Source organism: Rhinatrema bivittatum, chromosome 12 (assembly GCF_901001135.1).
Source record: "Rhinatrema bivittatum chromosome 12, aRhiBiv1.1, whole genome shotgun sequence".
In the NCBI taxonomy this organism is placed as follows: Eukaryota; Metazoa; Chordata; class Amphibia; order Gymnophiona; family Rhinatrematidae; genus Rhinatrema; species Rhinatrema bivittatum.
The window spans coordinates 46,766,374-46,789,313 of NC_042626.1; the positions used below are offsets into that span (position 1 = coordinate 46,766,374).

A 22,940-nucleotide genomic window follows, 5' to 3' on the forward strand; every position below is an offset into this window, starting at 1 on the left:
TTTTAAAAGTTTATAATATTGATAAAAATATCACAGAACATTCATGCAAACAGATTGCTGGACTAGTTTTATATTATTAGCCTGATAGTAATTTACTGTAATCAGCACCATCCCAACATGAAGCACTGCTCTAGCAATCCGTAGTATCTCTCTTCTGCCTCAACAGCACTCCAGTCCCAGACCCAGCTGGCCCAAATAACCAGAATCTGAGTGAGTAATTTATGTATGGTAGCTGAGCATCACTAAACCAGTGGGCTATTGCACTGGTCCATATCATTATCTCATCTAAGGAGTCATTTAACTGCCTAGCCTCAGCAGACAAAGCAAAGACTGGGGCAAAGTTTATATTTAATTAAAATGAAACATCTCTAGCCTAAAGCCCACCGTTAAAGGTTTCTTGATGGCTTCTTGTATTTCCATCCTTTTCCTAGCGATTGTCTGATCCAGTTTGCGCTCAAAGGCAAGAAGATCCATGTAGGCCTGAGACTCTGGAACCAGCTCTCGGATCTATGATGAAATAAAGGGGTTAGAAGTGTTTAGGAAGTCAAAATAGCTTATATGAAATAGGTGATCATCCCTATCATTTTTTGGCTATATTCTGATTTATCTGTTCCCAAATGACCTCTGCCCACCACAGGGTCCTAGCAGAGAGGAGATCATGTCATGCAGTCTCCAAAACAAGAGATTCTGATTTAAAAAATAAACATTTTATCTTTATACCATTTTTGCTGCATAGTGCTATAAAAAAAGCTACATACATGTGACAATTGTTTCAAATCAATGGACTTCTGATGGGCTATGTTGAAATGCGTTCTTCCTACCCGCTCTCCTTACTCATTTCCATCCAACTCTCATCAGAAAATCATCCTGCACAGCCTATCTGGCAGTCATCAGGCATGTCCTCTCTCCTTATATTTTCTGATCTGGCTCTCATCAGGGAGCCTTTCTGCACAGCCTCTCTCCTTCACAAATAAGTGGCAAGAGAAGAGAAAGAAAAGAAGTGAGAATAGTGGAAAGGGGCAAAGGGAGAGGAACAGGATGGTAGAAAGCTAAAACACGGTAAGAATCACAAGGTTGAGCCAGAGCATACACAGGCACACAGAAACCTGATTTACACTGTAATAACCACAGGCATGTCAGCAGCAGAATTCTAATTATACATCCTCACTGAAGAGAAAAGGCTAGGAGGTTATATCGCAGGCAGATCTCAGACAATAATCCCACCAGGCTAGGTTTGAAGCTATACCCTACAATTTAGGTTTCATTCTTCAAGTACCTTTCCTGGGCTTTTCTTGAGCTGTCCAGGCTGAGGATAATATGCAGCAGCAATGTGCCTTTCCTTTTCCCACAAATTAGCTCAAGGGGTCTCTTCCCTCTCCTTTTTCTCAGAAGGTCCTCCTCTCCCCTGCACCCTCTTGCTCACAGAGTTCCCTCTGGTTCTCTCTCTCATTGTATCCGTCACGCCCTCTCTCTCATAGGGACCCATTTCTCCCCTGTGGGAACTCATTCATATGGTCTCCCTCTTCCTGGCACAAACTCACTCATAGGGTCCTCCTGTTATTTCAAGGTTCTTTCAATTCCACTCCTCAGATCCAGTCTTCAGATTATTCCTCTCTGATTAAAATAGACAGCAACTAAAGACAAGGAGTGATGCTCCATAGAAATCGCCACTCTAGTGGGGGAGACGTATCTAAGTTCAAAACCTGGCTCCGTTTCCTAAGAGTGGCCAGGGCTGGGAGCCATTTGACACACAGTATGCCATCATCAGGAAAACATATCAATGGAGAAATACTCAAAGGAGGGCGTCATTTGCTATTTAATGCATCTACCTGTAATATCATACAGACTTAAGAGGTCACACGTTCAAACCTCAGTAGAAACAAAAACTGAAAGAAAACCACAGGGGGACTATCTGCACCATTCTTACTGTTGCAAAACTCTTGAGCTGCCATAAATGGCAACTCTCTGGAGATATCTGGCCCATGGCCTTTCACGTCATGCACAAAGAAAGACATCTGGGCCAGCCTGGAAGATATACAGCTCGGTCCCTTGAAGACTGCCTTCTATGCATAATTTTTTCGCACAGTTTTGAATTTCACAAAATAGAGGCACTTGGGATAGAGGCTCTAGACTAGACAGGAAAATTGGTTCTTACCTGCTAGTTTTTGCTCCTGAAGTACCACAGATCAGACCGGACAAGTGGTTTTGCATCCCTGCCAGCAGATGTAGGCAGAGAACTAAAAACTTTGAGGCACTGCTACATAACTGAGAGTGCCACCTGCAGCCCCTCAGTATTGACCTGTACCCAAACCAATTATAGAGTAACAATTCCTCAACAACTCAACAACCCCCTAACCAAACGCCAAACCCAAAGGTTGGAGCTCCCCAAACAGAAAAACCACAAATCAACCCAAGGGGCTAATCACAATCTGGCAAACTTCCCAGTAAGCATGCCAGAACCTTACTGGTTCTTCCCAGTAAGCATGCCAGAACACAGACATGCCATGACCTGATCCATTATTAATTGTCTCCCCTGTTCATTGTATCGCCCATGAGCAAATTTTGCGTTACATTGTAAACCGATGTGATTTTTATCTGTTACAGGAGTGTCGGTATAGAAAAGTTAAAAATAAATAAATAATAGCAGTCTTGAGAACATTAAGGGACTGGGTCTCTGGACTGATCTGTGGTACTTCGGGAACGAAAATTAGCAGGTAAGAACCAGTTTTCCTTTCCTGTTCATACCCCAGATCAATCCAGACAAGTGGGATGTACCAAAGCACCCCTATAATGGGCGGGCCCGCGAAAGACCCCTTCTCAACACACTTTCACCAAAGGTCGGCTCTCCTGAAGTCTAACATCTAAATGGTAATGGCAAGATAAAGTGTGAAGAGAAGACCACATCATCGCTCTACAAATCTCCTGTGGCGACACTAACTGAAACTTGGCCCACAATGCTGCCTGCGTTCTAGTAGAGTGCGTACGTAATCCCTCTGGAAACAATAGCTTCCTTCAGCCAATGCACTATTGTGCCTTTGGAAGCCTTGCATCCATTTCTAGCACCTCCAAACAATACAAATGATTCGACCGCCGAAAACTGTTTGTAACCTTTGCCTCTGGTGACTCAGCAGACCAATTCGGGAAGGCAGGAGCTCCACAGTCTAAGTCAGGTGAAACGAAGATACCACCTTAGATAGGAATGAGGGCACCATGTGCAAAGATACCCGCTCGTCTGAAATCTTCAGAAATGGTTCCCTATAGGAGAAAACCTGCAGCTCCGAGATCCTTCTGAACGAACAAATCACCTCCAAAAATACCACCTTCAGCGTGAGGTCCTTTAATGATGACTTCCTCAACAGCTCAAAATGGAGGCCCACAAAGCACCCGTAAGACCAAGTTTAAACTCCACACCGGACCCAATTTATGCACCAGCGGCCGCAGATGCTCGACCCACTTCAAAAACCTCAAAACATCAGGATGTGAGGCAAACGACTTTTTCCCTGGACTATATCTCTGACACACCCCAAGGCTGCCACCTGAACCTGCAAGGAACTGTAAACTAAGCCCTTGAAAATCACAAGCTCAGAGTATCCTTTTTTGTCACAAGCGCGTGCTCTCAAAAGTCAAGTTGTGAGACAAAAGTGATCCACCTGATCCGAGAAAATAGGACTTTGCCTTAAAAGCCCCTGCAAATAAGCCATTCTCAGGGACCTCTCAATTGCGCGTTGAACCAGATCCGTGAATCACGGATGACGCAGCCTCTCCGGCACCACCAGAACCACCTGGTCCAGATGCCTCTCAATGTGCCTAAACACGACCTATTAACGGTCATGGAGAGAACACGTACAGCAGGATCCTTGTCGGCCATGGAAGAACCCGAATGTGTATGCTCTCGGCTGCGACCTATCGTCTGTGGCTGAAGAAACTTGCTGCCTTGGCATTGCTCCTTGACAACATCAGCTTCAGATGGGGACTACCCCAATGAGACTGGATAAGGCCGAAGGCTTCCTTTGACAGTTCCCATTCTCCCAGGTCCAAATGTTGCCTGCTGAGATAGTCTGCTTGCACATTGTCCACTCCTGCAACATGTGAAGCGGCTATCCCCTGCAAGTGTCACTCCGCCCAGGCAAAACGTTCTGAGCTCTCTGGGCAATCACACGACTCTTCGTTCCCTCTTGCCAATTGATATAAGCCACCATTGTCGTATTGTCCAAAAACACTGACCATTTGATCTCGGACTTGTGGAAGGAAGTCCACCAATGCCCTGCACACTGCTCGTTTCCAAGCAATTGATAGACCAGGATGCTTCCACAGGTGACCACAAGACCTTGTGCCATCCGTTCTTGATAGATCACCCACTAACCCTTGAGGTTGGCATCTATGATCTCTATAATCCAGTTCAGAACCTCCAGGCCCATCCCTTTCTCAAAATGGGCCGACATAGCCACCATGAGAGACTGGACCTGAAAGTACCCTGCAGTGGTAAAGGTCGATGAAATTCCTCTGACAACAGATTTCAGTGCGACAGCAACACCCCCTTATTAGGAGCTGCTATCTGTTGGGAGTAGCAATCAGATAGGAGTTAGCAATCTGTTGTTATTTAGGAGAGTTGTGGGTGGATCCTTGGACCAGTGGCAGATGACCACGCCCCCGGGGAAGATCCCGAGAGGGACCACCGGTCAGGCTCAGAGTTAGGAGACAGACACACTCTAATTCTTTTATTAGACAGTATACTGAACCACCAGAGGTGGCAGTAGTGAGCTGAAATGCCCGGCTGGGCTGGAGTCCCTCAGATACTGGAACAGCGATCCCTGGAGGCTGAGCTGTAGAGAAACTGAAATATAGTGAGTAGGCAGGGTATGCAGAGTTCATGTACCGAACCTGATGGTAACACTCACACAATGTCACATAGAAACCCAGGAGCTGGAATGTATAGGCCCTCAAGGAGCGAGTACCTGGTTCCAGGGAAAGCTCTGAGAGAGTGATGGTAACTTACTGATGTAGTTGGCAGTGATGACTTCCAAGCAAAAGAGAATACTGAGCAAGCCTGGGAACGAGGGCCCTCGAGAAGCGAGTACCGGTTCCAGACTGTCATCTGAAAAACAAAGAAGAGAGCGAGGCCCCAAGGAGCGGGTACCCCTGGTAAGTCCGAGGAGGCAGAGTAGCTTAGGTAGCGTATAGTAACCCGAACCCTTGCTAACTCGATCTGTTAGCAAATTCTAAGACCTTATATATCCGTCGCAGGTGACGTCATCTCAGGGGGACGCCCCTGAGATTCGTACCATCGCCGGTACTTGTCGGAGCTGAGCAGCGTGCCCCTAGGCCTCCAGGAAACATGGCAGGTTGCAGCGTCTAGCTGGTCTGGGAACGCCGGAGGACTTCGGCAGAAGGATGCCGCAGCAGCCAATCTTCCCACGGTCGAAGAGGAAGTCGCCAAAGAGGTAAGGAGGGCGGAGACAGGGCGTCGGGAACTGACAGACACAACACCCCTGTAGAGGGAGCATGTGGGCAAAAACCCATGGCACCAAATTCAACGTAGATGCCATTGAACTCAGGACCTGAAGATAATCCCAGGCCCTGGGCACTGGCAACTGCAAAATCTGCACAAACTGGGATTGTAACTTCCAAATCCTCTCTGCTGAGCTGAGTATTGAACTTATTTATTTATTTATTTTATTTAATTTCTTTTCCTATACCGATGCTCAAGACTAGGTCTTATCGTACCGGTTTACAATGTAACTGAGGGGAAACCAATTAACATCAAGGTAGAAAGTAAAGTTACATTAAACAGGGAGCATAAAACCTGGGCAATGGAAGACAGTACAGAGTTTGAACTTTGCCCCCAAGTATTCCAGCATCTGGGTAGAGCTCAGGTGACTCTTTGCCAAATTCACCATCCAGCTCAAGGACTGCAACATATCCATCACTGTGCACACAGACTGCCGGCATACCTCCTCCGATTTCCCTCAGATAAACCAGTAGTTTAGGTAACTATGAACTAGGATCCCCTCCCTGCACAGAGCCGCTGCCACCACCACCATCACCTTTGTGAACATGCGAGGTGCAGTCGCCAAACCGAATGGGAGGGCCCAAAACTGGAAAAGTTAGCCCAGAACCATAACGCGAAGAAACGTTGATGTTCTTCCTGAATGGGTATGTGCAGATAGACTTCCATCAATTCCAATGAGGCCCGAAAAACTCCACATGACGAACTGCTGCTTTCATCGGCCACAAAGTTTCCATACGGAAAAACGGGGAACTCGCAGTATCACATTTCACCTTTTGTAGATTGAGAATGGGATGAAAGGCTCCTTCCTTTTTTTTGGCATGACACAGTAAATAGAGTACCTCCTGTGACCGCGCTCCCTGGCCGCCACCGGTATTATCATGCCAGCAACTGAAGGCGACAACATGTCCCAAATCTCCACTTGCTTGCCTCAGTCACTACAATGAAACACCATGAAAGCTTCCATGATGGGGCAAAAAAATTCTAAAGCATAGCCAATACTTATTACCTCTAGGATCCATTGGTCTGAGATAATCCTGGTCCACTCTTTGTAAAACTATGATAGATGACCTTCCACCACTATCTCAAGAAAGTGTACCAGCCTGGCTTCATTGTGAAGCCTTACCGCCATCGGCCCCCTGGTCAAAGCCCTCTGAGGGAAGTCTATGTGTGCTGCCTACTGGACCCCTAGTTCTGCCCTGAAGATGGCGCTGAGCCCTTATTGGGATGAAAATCGCCGCACTTCCGAAAACCTAGAGCGAGGCAGAAAAGGCTTCCTGACTGTCATCTTATCCTCCAGCAGCTTATTCCCTTTAGACTGCCCCCAAAACCTTCATCAATTGTTTCAGGTCCTCCCCGAACAACAATTTTCCTTCCTTTAAAGAGAAGATTACAGAGCTGAGACTTGGACCACTTATCAGCTAACCAATTCCGCAACCACAGCAAACATCGCACTGAGACTGCTGTGATCATATTCCTAGCCAAAGTCCAGCTCAAGTCATAAAGCGCGTCAGCTTCATATGCAATCCCGGCCTCCACCTGAGTTGCCTGGCTATTAACACCAGCGTCCGCTGAAGACTTCTCCTGAGACTTCTGGACCCAGCGTAAACAGGGCCTCTGCATCAGACTTCCACAGGCTCAGCGCCGAGACTTCAAACATCTGCTCCCGATGAATCCCTAGCTTATGGTCCTGTGCATCCTTTAACGCTGCCAAACCCGCAACCAGAATGGTCGTTTTGTTAGTGACCACTGACACCGAAGCACACACCTTCAGCAATATCAGCAGCTGCAGGATATCCTCCATGAGGGAATACAATTTTGCTACAGCTCTAGCCACCTTGGGGCTCGCCTCTGGGAAGTCCCATTCCTGGTTCACCAGTTTCTTGATCCTTTTAGGGAGAGGAAAGTTTTTCAGTGGGCCCCAGAGTCCAACCAACACCAGATCTACCCCTTCATTGTTCGACTCCTCCTGACTACCTTAATACCCAGTTCCTTCTGAACATGGGAAATAAGGCCTCAACTCCTCCTTACAGAACAGGTCATCTCCCTCTGTTATCGGAACCTCTTCCGGATTAGCCATGTCTTTATCCCCGTCCTGATCAATATCTGCCGTGAGGTCATCCAGGTACGAATCATCTGAGCCGCCAGGCCCCTCAGGATGATCCAGGCCCAGCCGGCGAAGGAGGTCCCCTGACCCTGGTCAAAGAGCCCCTCAGCCTCTTTGCAGCAGGACAAAACGGCTGATAGAAATGCCCTTTTATAGTCAGTGCTTTTCCTGGTTAAAAAGGCCTTATGAATAAGCAAGACAAATTCTGAAGAAAACTCCATATCATCCTCTCCCCTGTCTGTCCCAGAGCTCGTGTCTCTCCCCCTCCCCCCCCCCCACGGGATTGCCAGAGACAACGGGGGTGGGGAGTCCCTGGGCTCTTGGGAGTCAGTCCCCTTCCGAGCTGTAACCCTTCTCCTGCCTGACAGGTTATTTAGGCTCCTATTATTGATCCTGACAGAGCCTTGGAAGCCTGTGGCTCTGCTATCAGCCTCGTTCCCCCTGGATGGCCCCCTCCCCTCCAGAAACGAATCGCAGCATAGCGCCGCTGCATTCAGCTGTCCCTGAGACAGGTCACTGGCCCGACAAGCCTTCCCGCACTGGGAAAACCACTGTTGGTGCCATCTTGTCTCCACGCAACCGGGCCTGCTGCAGAGGAACAGAAGCCGCGTGATCGCGGCTCGAGGGAGAGGAGGGGATAACTGCCCAATGCAGCCTCCGGGTTCCTGAGCAGCCCGAAGTTTTCCTGTGCTGAGAAATCATTGTTGTCACCATCTTGACTCCATGCAGCCGGGCCTGCTGCAGAGGAACAGAAGCCGTGGGATCGTAGTATACTGGAGAGGAGGGGAACATGGCCCAACGCAGCCTCTGGCTCCCCAAGAAGCCAGAAGCCGCGAACAGAGGAGCTACACTGCTCCCTTCCCCAGCCAGGGTCTGCCCCGATGATCAAACCAGAAACAACCCTAGCAGTTGCTACTGAAAGAAAAATTTAACTTTTTTTTAAAGAAATAGCAGCCACAGCAAAGGAAGTAATTCAAGCAAAAAAAAAAAAAAAAAAAAAAGGACTACTTCCCTGCTGCTGGCAACACCTCTGGGAAGGAGCCTTCAGGGGATAAGAGGAAACCAGGACCCCTGGATCTGCTGCAGACTAAAGCTGATCAGGGATTACCAACCCCCCGCAGCTCACCTGGCTCAGCCTGAGGGATGGCCCGCGAAGGAACCTAACACCTTAGGGAGCGTATTCTAACTTTTCTTCTTCTGTCCCCTTTATTTTATTTTATTTTTGCTAACTGCAGGTTTGCACCTCTGTATTCTGCTGGAGACAGAGAAATACTGAGGGACTGCAGGTGGCACTCTCGGTTATGTAACAGAGCCTCAACGTTTTTAGTTCTCTGCCTCCATCTGCTGCTAAGGATGCAAAACCACTTGTCTGGAATGATGTGGGGTATGAACAGGAACTCAGATTATTATTACGAGAGGAAGTGTCACTTGCCCTCTGTGGGAGGATTTTGTCTGCCATCTTTCTTCTCTTCACACTGTAAAAAGAAGTCAATTATGGTTAGGATCATTGGCCTTTTCAACCAAGGTGAAGTGAATAAATTAATATTAATGTGCTAGGAGTTATCAACTTTATTGCATTTAATATTCAACACAAGAAGCCACTTTTAGGGATTCATGATGGGGGTGGGAGAATTTGGCTAACACTTTTTTTTAAAGACAGAGGATCACTACCCCTTTGGCATGTTAGGGCTTTTTTTGTTTTAGCTATCCAGCTAACTTTAGATGTGCTATCTTTTCAACCAGAGTTAGCCAGTTAACCTTTACCTGGCTAGTGCTGATATTCTGCGCTAGCCAGGTAAATGTAAGCCAAGCCCCCAGAACACCCCCATCCTGCCTCTTATTTTATCTGGCTAAGTTTGAACCAGAAAATGTTCCTAAACCTCCAGCAGCATTCCTGAAAATTGCTAGCACAGAGCTGTAACCCCTTTGAGGACACGTGTAAATGCTAAACCACTTTAGACAAAAACAGAACAGTAAATCTAGCCAGCGAGCACAATGCAGGTACAGAAGTACCCACATGAAAGTACCCATGGAGATTTCAAATTAAAATTTCTGCACATGCTTTGACTCCCCAGACTCTTCCCTGCCCCTTTTTTCACTCAGGTAAAAGTACGCACGCTGTGAACAGCACACTGACTTTTACCTGCACTAAGAAGGAAGGACGATTTTTCAAAAGTCATTTTTTTCTGCATCTCAAAAAGGATACGGACAAGATGGAGGTGGTCTAGAGAAAAGCAACTAAAATGGTGTGAGATATGCACCAAAAGACTTATGAGATGAGACTGAAGGACCTAAATATGTATATCTCAAGGAGAGGAGAGACAAAGAGGATATGAGACAGATTTTTAAATAGCTTAAAGGTATTAATAATGCACAGAAATCAAACCTTTTCTAATGGAAAGGAAGCTGTAGAACTAGGGTTCATGATATGAAGCTCTGAGGGGGTTGACCCATGAGCAAAATCAGGATGTAGTTGTTTAAGGATGGTTAATGCCTGGAATGCCCTCCCAGAAGATGTGGTGAGGACAATAATGGTAGTGGAATCCAAAAGGGCAAGAAGGATGGAAATGAAGAACCCACGTAACCTGTGGGAATTTTGGTGTAACATTTCTATATAGGAGTAACTTGTGGGCACAGAAGTTACTTTGCTGGGCAGACTGGACCTTTTTGGTCTTTATCTACTATGTTATTATGTTGAAATCTCTGAATATTGCCCCCTTTTGATTATTCAGAGGCAGAAACTCCAAGAACCTCAGCACCCTCATGCATATGTTTGACCATTTATTTAAATGCTTTGATTCCACTCATAGCAGACCAAACTGTGCTTTGCAGCTACAATAATACATTCACGATACTGTACACAAAACATCAAATCACGAAGATCTGGTAGGATGCTAAGCGGGAGCGAGGTGCAAAATTCTAAAACAGTTTTCTCCTGTCTGAGGTCTTTGTCTTATGCCACCAGGGGCACAAGAATGAGCCTTTGACTTCTTAGCCTTTTCAGTTAAGATTCAACAACCGCAGATTGATGTAGTAATTGGGAATCTGGGAGCCTCCTGGACATCGTGTCTAAGTTCTTTCCAATAAGCTCACTTAGCGGAGTTTCCTACATTCACCAAACTTTAGAAGCCCGAGTTTGGTGCCTGGCACTGAAAATCAAGGCCTTGATGCCTAACATTTTCTTTACATGCCCCAGGAGCTGCCCATTTTTCAGGTCCCTAAATGTTGGCACTTGGTGAAAATAAGGCCTTAAATTTAGGGCTGATTTAGGAGCCTCACTCCAAAAGTTACGATACTTAATCCCTTTGAAAACTGACCCCATTTTTACCCAGGTACATGGCTTTGAAAATTGCCCCTCCCTGTCTCCTAGGTAAAGTTTCAAGCATTCATTTCAATATATGAGGGAGCTTAGAAGAATGCAAAGTTGCTAGTTTGGTTTGGAAAATGTGCGAGGTGCACTTATTAAACCCCAAGTAACTCCAAATAACCATTACCTGTCTAATGTTTTAACAAAAGCCAAAAGCCAAGTCTTACCCACGTCTCTGGCTTGGCAGAGGCTGCTGGCCTTGTGGAACAAGCAGTCTCTTTCTGAAAGGGTCCACCATCATCGGTGGAATTCCTGGTCTCATTGGCGAGTTGGCCCCAAATGGAGGTGCTGATGGTGAACCGACCTGCAAGCCTGTCATGGGCATCCGGCTACCGGGAGGCATCCCGGATCGCTAGAGAGAGAAACAAGAGGAAAGAAAAAAGTGGTTACCTGAGGGACAGATAAATGGTTAGCTACTTACCTCTTACACTCACAATGGGGGAGATTGGTATCCAACTTCAAACATGCATAGGGCAAGCAGTGTGGAAATTAGTAAAGATCAAAAGGTCTCTGGTAGCATCATAGCAATGGGGAATAGGTAGAGAAGATGGACCTTGTGATTGTCATCTGATGTCATATTATATATTCAAGGAAGTCTCTTGCATTTTTTTGGAGTCAGACATCTTCTACTTCCCCCATTATCCTTGCACTCTAATCAACAGCCTGTTTCCTTCACCAGCAGAGACAGCTATGAGCATGGGGGCAGAGAATGGGAGCTGCAAGGGAAGGAGTACTGGTAGTGGCACAGATCTGCTGGAATCCAAGTGACAAGCTGCAGTGAAATTCTATCTGTGCAAACAGGGATTCTTTATTGGTGTTAGCCCGACTCTGGCCGAGTTTCACTCTCGCAGGAGCTGCCTCAGGGGCTACTGTACCAACAGTTGCTCGTATTATCTCACATGAATAATATGAGAACTTCACACCATATCAATTGGAATGATGGTAAGTTGGTTCAACGTAAAACAAACAAATTGTCCTTTTAAGTGTGCGGTTTGTATCTTACTCACAAGCAACCGTTGGTACAGTAGCCCCTGAGGCAGCTCCTGTGAGAGCGAAACTCGGCCAGAGTCGGGCTAACACCAATAAACAATCCCTGTTTACACCGATCACCATTGTTCATCCTGCTTTTCCGCATAATTGATCGGCTTCCGATTTGTTTTCTGTGAAATTCTATCTTCCATCCAAATTTATAAATAATATACAAGGAGTTGTGTGATCATTTCATGCTGCCTAGCATGGAGGAATAGCCTAGTGGTTAGAGCAGTGGGCTACGAACCAGGAGACCACGGTTCAAGTCCTGCTGTCGCTCCTTGTGACCTTGGGCAAGTCACTTTACCCTCCATTGCCTCAGGTACAAAAAACTTAGATTGTAAGCCCTCTGGGGATAGGGAAATACCTACAGTACCTGAATGTAAACTGGTGTGATATCTCAGATTGATTGTCAGTATATAAAAAAATAATAATAATTCCTTTGGAACAGAAAGGTAGGAGGAATCATGATTGCTGAGGATGACACATGGTGGCTGAATTTAGAGCCCATGATACAGGATTCAGTTCCCAGCATCAGGACCATTGCTTTAATGACTAGATTAGGTATATTGGGGGTGGGGGAGATATAAAATCAGGGGGAAATCTCTGGGTAGTTACAAATGAAGGCTAATGGCCCCAGATGCCCAGCCCTGGGTCCCATGAAACTGGAAGTACAAAGGGGCAGGAAGAAAGTCTGCTGCTGAAGAAAAAATGACAGAGAAGCAAGCAGCAAAACTGAAATTGAAAAGGAAGGAGAAGAACACCAGAGAGCTAGGGAAAAAGAGCAGAGAATGAGTAAAAAAAAAAAGAGAGCTGCTGAGCCAGAGACACCAAAGGTTGGTAACACTATTTCCTGATAAAGAATATTAATAACATGTCAGCATAAAATATCTTGCAATTCAGCTCAAAGTTTCTCATCTGGCTGCATCTTCTGCAAAGAATGTATGGGATTTTATTGGCTGATTTAGCTTTTTCTGTGCATAATTACTTCTCATCTTTGCAGGATATACCTTTTCTGTTATGTTCTAAATATCTTGTGTTAACAAAACTTAGAAATTACTACAATTTTCCATAGGGATAGTCCATTGGAAGTCCCCACCCTCAACCTCCCATAATGAAACTACTTGCTCCCTACTGGTGCTATGGGAAAAAAGTGTCCAAAATTTACCCATCAAAAATCTGGTAATCTTACTGCCATAGAAACTGGCAGCACCAAATTGTCTCATCTTGAAAGCCCCCTAGGCTTCGTAGAACCGTGACCAAAAGCTCCCTGGCTCTGCCCTAGCTCCAACTCTTTGTTGCCTTTAGTTTCTGTGGCCAGGTGCCAGAAGATGTCCCCTGTGCCTCTGAGCATCTGTGCTAGCCAGGCAAGTCTCTGGAAGGGACAAAACCACACAAACTTTGCTGCCAAACTGGGCAGCAACTAGAACCCTGTGGGAAAATGGCAGTGAAACTTTCCCACCCTCTGCAACCAGATGCCTCCTTGCATTTAATTAGCAAAATCTCCAAATTGGGGCCCGAGCCCTCAAACGTTTAAGTTTGTAACAATGTTTCCGGGGACAGTGCTGCTAACTACACACGTCATCATACGATTTGATTTCCCATTCCAATCCATTGTAGTCTTATTCCCCTGCTAAAGCACAGTGGCTCGGGATGGGAATTTGAAAACCAGAGCTGGATGATAATTGCCTGCTGACATGGGATTAGGTTGGTAAAATTATGGGCAATGTACACCGAAGCTGTTTGTTTGGCCGGCGTTCTTTCCTCCCTCTAGAAGCACAACTTGTTATTCTCGGCTTCTTTGGCTGAACAACAGTAGCATCATCCCTCCCTCCCCCTGTGAGTCACATGAACCAGTTGGCAATAAACTGAAACAGGAACAGGACAGAAGACCTCAAAACCTGGCTTAGTCTCCTATAAATATTTGTGCCTGCACACATGCCTCTGCAACTGGAGCTGATTAAAGCTATCAAACAGACTTACTTGCCAGGAGATATCAGAAGCTGCTCTGCAGTGTGAGCTAAGTTACATAGGAGGTGACTAGGACCACCCAGCTCTACTACAGTATTTATCAAGGAAGAGATGGGGGAGAAAGAAAGAGAGAAGACCAGAAGAACAAAATATGCTGGGCTATGAGGAAGCACAAGAACTACTAGCCATACGGGCAAGCAATAACACCCAACCACACTATTGTATGATCTGAAACTCTCAATCATATATCATGAAGAATGTTATTCCTTTTATAAACCGGATAGATATGTGAAGATCAACATTTCAAAGCCAGCTACATTCTACTGTACCTTATGGAGAGACCTGACCCCAATACAACAGTCAAGGCAGGGAGCTGGTTCATAGCAACTCTTTAACCTATTATGCTATCGGTAGTGGACCAGTAGAGAAAAATCACCTAGAGGTCAATTTTCAACAGTCCACTGACCAGATAATATAACCGGGTAAACTGACCTGATTATTTCTTAACTAATATTTGGCTGCACTTATCCAGCTGTGTGGCTCAATATCGGGTAAATCTACCCAGTTACAATGTTAATGGGTTGATACAGGCCTGCTATTTGTGCCACCAGGGTTACCTGGCTAAATTTAGCCAGTTACATAACAACATGGCAGAAAGAGACCAATCACCTCATCCAGTCTGCCCAGTTATTCTGTCTACACTGCTAAGGATACATCCCAGCTGTCAGCCACAGAGTGTGACAACCTACAAAATAATTCTCCTTATCCAGGACATTCTTGTTTTTCTTCCTCCTTGCTACGCCACCATCTTAGATGGATGAGCATACAAAATCCCCTCTTAGTTCCCTCCTGCATCCCACCTTTCTCATGTCAGCCACTAATACTAGTGTGATCACTGGCCAAACATCTGGCCTCCTCATAGCCTGCCAGCCAAACCAGGCTACATGAGCACCTATGTTTCCAATAGGACTTCTAGGTAATTACGTAACTTACAGTCTGCCAGACAGACCAAGCTGCTAATTTGATTCTATTACCATAGCCTTATCTAAATAGTTACCAATACCAGTGAACCTCCTAGGTCCCCTGCATAGCCTGCCAGACAGACCCGGCTAAGTGAGCACCTGCATTTCCGCAAAGAATTTGAGTTGTTATAGTATTTGCAGCCTGCAGACACACCCAGCTACCTTTGCAGCCTGGCAGGTAAACTTATGCATTTGTGTCCTGTTCATGCTTAAGTTTATCTAGACTGAGCAGAGGCATTCCTGGAAGGTGGGGTTGAAGAGGATTTTGTACTTATACAAAAGAGTAATATAACATTTCCCAAAACAAGTTTGTGCATAATTTAGCAGGTGTAAATTATGCGGGTATCTTAGGATCATTTTCAAAAGGAAAAGTACACGTCTTTTGTTTATTTAAAAATATTAATTACTTGCTCTATCTAGAAATCCTAGGTGAGTTACAATTTATACACATAAAACCAACAACATACAATAACTCACGTTCATTAATTTCTGCTATGAAATTTTACCTTGCCATTATTTTGCCATTTCTAGCCTCTTTTTTTGTCATCACAAAACAAATACAATTAATTGTTTAACAACAATGCTTGCAGAGTAGCAAATGCTTCTGTAAAAAGAAATGTCCAAGTTTTTCCTGAAGCACTAAATGCCTGTTTCGGCACTTACGACATCTGGCAGAGCATTCCACATCTTTGGCCCTGCTGCTGAAAATACTTTGCCTCTCATCTCATGCACAGCCTTCGGGGAAGAGTTTCTGATAAATGTTTCCCTTGAGAGCACAGCAATCAATTAGGGATATAGACATTTGATATTGCACCTTTTCTCAAGGCGGATTACAATAAATTTAAATGAACAACTTACAAAAAATCAGAATGTGGAATCAAAGTAACATCTGGGATCCAACATGGAAAATCCAATTGTGTCCCTGTTGTGTATAACACAGTCCCTCATTGAGAGTTCAGGTAGTTTGGTGAGAAGAAGTGGGTCTAAAGTGGAGGGCCTGGCTGAAAAGTCATGCCTTTGCTTTTTTCCTGAACTTAAAGTAGCATGGTTCCTGGTGCAAGGTTAGTTGGACTTTGTCCAAATTTTTAGTGCGTAGCAGCTGAAAGCATGGAGTCTCATGCAAGGCAGTCTAGCAGGAGTCAGCGGAGGGGAGAAGAGAAGAGCCATTTGGGAGGACTAGAGTTCCCTTAAAAGCATGAAAGAGGAGAGAAGTTGGAAGAGGTAAGCAAGCAGGATCAGCAGAGGGGAGGAAAGAAGAGCCATTTGGGAGGATAAGCATTTCCTTGAAAGCATGGAAGGGGAGAGAATTTGGGAGAGGTAAGCAGGGACCTGTTTATTCAAGATCTGAAGATGACAAGAGTTTTAGATTTTATTCTGCTTTCTTCTTGTAGGAGCTGGAGGTGCTTCACCTAGAAGGACTAAGGGGCACTCCATGAAGTTAGCATGTAGCACATTTAAAACTAATCGGAAAAAGTTCTTTTTCATTCAATGCCCAATTAAACTCTGGAATTTGTTGCCAGGGGATGTGGTTAGTGCAGTTAGTGTAGCTGGGTTCAAAAAAGGTTTGGATAAGTTCTTGGAGGAGAAGTCCATTACCTGCTATTAATCAAGTTGACTTAGAAAATAGCCACTGCTATTAATGGCATCAGTAGCATGAGATAGACTTAGTTTTTGGGTACTTACCAGATACTTATAGCCTGGATTGGCCACCGTTGGAAACAGAATGCTGGGCTTGATGGACCCTTGGTCTGACCCACTATAGCATGTTCTTATTGTACAGGGAATTAAATAACTGATTTTGCTGGTGATTAGTGCATGGATTAATGCACTTTCACGTTCAAAACTTTAAAAATCAGAGTGAGAACTTTAAACTTTATCCACCATGCAACTGGTAACCAGTGCAGCCTGTAAAGTAGCAAGGTTTTATGTTTGTTTTAGCAAGTTCTACCAATACCTTCTCTGCAGCATTCTGCATGATCTAAAGAGCTTGAGGGTTGACCTTGGCAATCCAGTATGCGTGCACTTTCTCTTCAAAATTTGGTGAAACTTATGTGCACATTTGCTGTCTAATTTATACAGACTGTTACAAAATGACCCCCCAAATCCATGGCTTCTGACACTTGACTTATCCTGATGAACAAATGAAGTGAAATAAAAAGTAAGAAGCTAACATGAAAGGGCTGTAATTTCATGTAAGGAATTCCAGAGGCATCAGAGGTGGAAAGCAAAGTTGATGTTACAGCTCAGCTTCATCTGTTATTATGGAAACTACAGGGATGCTTGAACAACAAATAACAAAAAATATTGTTCTCACTCCACCCAAGTCTGTCTAGCTTTTCTTTCATGCAGTCAGTGTGTGTGTGTGTGTCTCTCTCTCTCTCACCTACTCACCCTGTAACTCTCTCTCATCACCTAGTGCACTAACTCCATCCAGTCTGTGAGTCTCTCACTTATCGCCCCCTCCTCTAGTCTACCTCTTTTCATGATTACCCTTTCGTACCCCAGTTCATGAATCTCATTTATTTCTAGCCCTTTAAGAAACTCACGCCCTACCAACTGACACTGAAAGTCCCGTTTGACAACGCCAATGCAATGAATCCATTATTTCCAGTTCTGTTTGCTAAACTCTTGGAGACCTTCCTTTCCCCACAGGGTTGGCGCTGCAGTCTGGACCCATTTATCATTATGATGGAGTGAGTGTCATTCAGTTAAGCAACTTCCCACTCCTTACTTGATTACAGCTTACAATTCCTTCATAACAATCCAACATTTTCTCTTTTTTTTAATCCCCTCCCCCTCTATGGCCTCTCTTTGTGTACTCCTTTCCAGGCCAGCTCTCATCAGGGAGTCATTAAGTTTGTCCTCCTTCCTTGCTTCTTCCGAACCAGTTGCCATCAGGGAACTACTATGTATGGCCTCCATTGTTTACTTCTTGCTCTCTCAATTGCCTCATATGGCAAAGCATGCTATTGCGTGCTTAATTTGTGTCACGGTAAAAGTAGAGCTTGGCTCTCCCCATCTGTAGTGTATATGAGTTCTGCTCTTGCAGCAATCCCTGTCCCATCCAGTATGGGTAGCAGGAACCAGAGGAGCAGAGAGAACTCAGGTTTTGGTGCAGTGTATGATTAAATTAGATATATTTAAATGGGATCTGCTTAGCACAGTTGCTCTGATATAATGCCAGCCGTCCTGTATTGCAAGATGTTCTTCTTGGTTTACTGTTTTTTTCACTTAACTAATAATAAAAACAAATTTGAACATAAATAAATAAATTGACCCTTGTTTAGCGCAGTAAAAACTCCCTCTGTGAGCCAGATCTGTGGCTCAAGGAAAAACAGGCTTCTAGGGTATAAACTCAAGAATAACATCAGAAAATATTTAATCCCAGAAAGGGTGGTGGATCAAACGGGGGAGGGGGGCTCTCGCATCTGGATATTGTGGGGGGAATTTTTAACTGGCCACATACATTTAAAGTCAATTACTTGCAGGCTTTTCACCAATTTTTAAGGGGAAGTACACAAATTCCGTGTTTGAAAATTAGCCATCAAAACTACCTGTAGGCATATACACCTGCAAATTTGTGCAGATAGTATATTAGGAGAAAAATGCATGCATGCTTTCGAAAATCCAAAAGTACGCAGGTACGTGCAAATCCCTCCCCAGCTCCATTCCCGGGAATAGCTCTTCCCACCGTGTGCTGGTAAACTGCCTTACAGACAGTTTACCAGCACACAGGGTGGGCAATTTTGTAAAAGGCCATTTCAGGGGGTAAAAGAATTGTTTTACTCATGGAAATGTCTTTGAAAATGACCCTCCCTGTGTATAATGGGTCACTGTTCGTGGCCTATCCTAGGCCACTAAAGATCGTTGGAACCACCCACAGAACCAGATACCTGCTGGAAAAGAATTCCTTTATTTTCTTATATAGCCTGTTCCTCCTCAGGCAAAAACACAGTTCCACTCCCTAACAGTACAATAGGCATCTCACAGACAGGCTGACTTAAACTCTGTGCCGCAACCAAACACCTTGATCAAGCTGCTAGAACCAAAAGCAGACTCACCCATTCTGCTTACATGGATATCCTCACCTTGGTGATAGCCCTCGGATTATCCAGACCATTACCTCCTCTAGCAATCTTCTGACCCTTTGACATCTACCAGCCTCTGCCTGCATTGCAGACTGTCTTTCAAGAGAGAAACTGCTCTAAATAGCTCTTGAATTATCCTCATCTTTATTCTCCAAATATCATATTTCTTTGTGATCAGTATCTTTCTCCTGATTGGCTTTAGACTACCATTTCTTGAGATTACAAGCCCCAGAATCTCATTTCTTAAAGCAGCATTATTTATTTATTTACAAAAATTTCTATCCCACTTCTTCAAAGCAGGTTTACAATAAAAACAATCATAAAAATCAATGAAAACAACAATACAAAAATAACATACAACTCAGCAAGATCATACATACATGCATACATAATTAGACTCACATGCGGTTCTTCCTCTCACAAAGAAGCTGACTTGAGAATATTATTTTTTCAATATTGAAAGCCCTCTTAAACAGAAAAGTTTTTAGTAGTTTATTAAATTTTGCTTTGTCAGTTGTTAATCTAATTTCTTCTGGAAGCGAGTTCCACAATATAGGCCTTGCTACAGAGAAAGCACGATCTCTCGTCTCAACCAGGTGAATAAGTTTAACTGATGGACTTTCCAGTAACCCCTTGCCAGCCGACCTCAAACTGCGGAAGGGTTGGTAGCTTGGCTGCACATTTTGCTTTGTGAATCGCGCGGGAATACCTAATAGGGCCATCAACATGCATTTGCATGTTGCGTGCGCTATTAAGTTCGGCAGATTGGATGCGCGTTTTTGGCCCTTACTGAATAAGGGGTAAGGGAAAACGCACGTCCAGTGGCGGGTTAACAGTGCGCTCTGTCAGAGCACACTGTACTGTATTGGCCTGTCACATTACTAATGAACTTGTGGAAAAGTTATTAGTGAGGACTGTGGTTATCCCCAGGATCCCCCTAACGCCGACACTCATATGCTCTATGATGTCTCACTATCACCAGAATTACCTGCTGCTCAAAGGTTCTGTGAAGCTAAGCACAGAACAGGAGACAAGACCACAGCTTGTCATAAACACGGTTTCTAATACATGGACTTATTAGAAAGAAATGCAAATATATTTTGATTGATGCCATGGTCAATAAGCAGTTGCTTTCCCAATCTACAGTCAGTTCAATAAGTACAGCGACTACTAAACTTCATGTCTGCCTTCATATAGAAAAAAAATCTCCACCCCTTCACCATTAATTACTATATCCTGGCTACAAAGCTCTGTCTTAGCACTGATGTAAAACAAAAGGCCCACAATATGGACCCAAAATCCTTCCAAGTGCAAAAAAATTGTTGTTTCTCATTGCCTATTCTTATTCCTTCACGTCCCCACATGTACTGTGCATTGGTTTGGAATTCATTAGTTTGGCAGCTAAACTCTGATCGCTTAACTGAAATATGAGTTGAGGCTGGCTGGAATGCAGGGGTAGAATATCTGTGGCTGAGCACAGCATAATTGAGACAGTACTCTCCGGCTGGCAGCTGCTGTTTACCCTGAGGGTAGAAGACTTGCCCGGTGAGTGTGGATCTGGGTTTCTGGTTTGATATCTGTGCCAGTCAAACTTGGGCACAATTCCATGGAATTCTTACAGAGATTACACGAAGATTGCAGACAGCATGGCAACAACCTCCTGGACTTACTTGGATGTCAGATAATCTTCCTTTTCATTTTGCCACCATCAGGAAATCATCATACCCGGCCTCTCTCTTTCATCCTTCCCAACAGAAAACCTCTCTTTCTATTCCTTCCCATCAGGTTTAAATCGTTGGCCTCTCTGTTTCTTTTGTTTTAACCAGCACTCATCATGGATGTGATCATACATGGCCTCTTCTCCTTACTCCCTTCTATTAAGCTCCCATCAGGGAGCCATCATGTAGATTTTTTCTTTTCCCCTCTGACTCTCATCAAGAAGCCACTGTGCAAGGTCCCTTCTTTGGGCAAATTGCAAAAATCCTGCTAAATTAAAAAAAAATTCGAAACACTAATGAGTATCATTGCTTCCATGCCAAATGTGACTTACATACAGACCAAATAAACATAAATCATTCTGGCAAAAGAGAAAAACAAAAATCCTGCCTGAGCCGGAGATACTGCTGTTGAGACTCGTCTTAGTATTACAGAAGAGTACAAACGCACGCAACAGCCTTGTGTTGGCATTGATCCTTGGACAGGAACAAGAGATATTCTTGTCCTGCTTTTATGGCTAACAATACTTTTTTCTCTCCCCTACAATAGCTCCCGCCTGTTTTACCCTGCTCATGACATCATTAGTGACAGACTGCCTGATGTCACCATCAGAGAGAACAGAAAATATGTTTAAAATAAATGTTTCTCACTAATCATTGCTCAATATTTTGCACCAAGTACTTAGACTGTATAGCATTAAGAAGCTGCCTGCCCTTGGCTCAAGTGATCAGAAGTGCCAGTTTGTCTGCAGTCTTCTACACCCATACTTAATCTCCCAACTGCACATCACTAGAGCAGCAAAAGGTTTTAAATAGTAATGTCTGTTCTCTAATCACTACAGAAAACTGCTGGGAGTGAATGTCCCTTGCTCAGGCCCTGCTTTCCTTCCTCTTGACTTAAAAGAACTGTTTTTACTATGCAACTGGGCTAGTGTTTAACCAGTATCACTTGCCCAGTAACTAGCCCTCCTATAAAGGACCTTGAATTTTTTAAACCTTTACTTTAAATGGAAGGTAAACAATCTCCTTATTTGTAAAGACCATGATTGAAAAACCCATTAAACAAACAACTTATCTGGCTAAAGTTAGTGGGATAAATGTCACGCTGAATAGCCCTGAATAATAAGGTGAACCTACCCAGATAACTCTGAAACCTAACTAGCTAAATTTGAATAGCACTGGTTAGGTTATTCGGAAATGTGCTTCTGGAGAATGTTAACCAGCAATTTTCAAAAACTATCACTGGTTAAGCAACAATCGAAGGGGGATAAAAAGCTAGTAAGAGGGACTTGTTTCTCAATCCCCGACTTTCCACCCTAGTGAAAACAATGCCAGCCTGTTGCCAATTTCAGAGTTCCCCAAAATGTATAAACACTGCAGGCCTATAGGCCCAAAAGCCTCCCTTCCCTCAGCCCCCCCCCCTCCAAAAGTTCAAATGTTCATTAAGTGAAGGACAACAGCATAAGGCCGTCCATCTCCATCCTCCAGGGTTTAAGGATCAGCTTCACTATCGGCATCCCTATTGGAAAGACCAGCCGCCGATCTAGGTGTACCTCGATGCTTAACCACAGCACCAGGTGTGTGGGAGGTCACCAACTGTGACTCTGACCTGACAAGATTGGTTGAGGCCGAAGACTGTGCTTGAAGGACTGCAATCCTTGAAAAAATTCTACCCAAGAAAAGGCAGAAGGATCCATGCCAAAATCAGGAGGCACCTGTCCTATGCCCACTGAAGTACCTCCCCCGTTGATGCACCAATTAAGGGAGTTCCAAAGTCAGGCACCCCTTTGGACACGTCTTTACCCAGGCTGGGAAAAACCAGGCTTAGTAAAATCAGACACTGGCTGAGATGCCTGAATATGACAAGCAGCATAGAGGGTAAGGTACTTAGGTTTCTTAGCTTTAGGCTCCATCAGACTGTCAGTACGCTTTAACAGGTGACTGAAAGGTGTGCATCCGGCTGTGTTCACACTGCAAAAAACAGAATGCCCTCAATGCCGCTCAGATTGTGCTTATAGGTAAGTGTGTAACTCAAATAAACGCCACTACCAACTGGATGCTCAAGCAGGTGCCTAAGCGTCCAAAAACTGGACGCATAGCTGGATGCACTCACACTAACCGATGGTCCTGAAGGG

General features: G+C 44.6%; 1 protein-coding gene across 1 annotated transcript in view; it reads right to left on the reverse strand.

The window, feature by feature from the left end:
• Positions 1 to 22,940, reverse strand: part of SMARCD2 (SWI/SNF related, matrix associated, actin dependent regulator of chromatin, subfamily d, member 2) — a 97,260-nt gene that overhangs the window by 39,676 nt on the left and 34,644 nt on the right. Inside the window, exons 2-4 of the mRNA XM_029573106.1 lie at positions 11,148 to 11,332; positions 9,046 to 9,088; positions 385 to 507 (exon numbers count right to left, since the gene is read on the reverse strand). Of these exons, the coding sequence (XP_029428966.1) occupies positions 385 to 507; positions 9,046 to 9,088; positions 11,148 to 11,332 (351 nt within the window). The remainder of the gene's footprint in view (positions 1 to 384; positions 508 to 9,045; positions 9,089 to 11,147; positions 11,333 to 22,940) is intronic.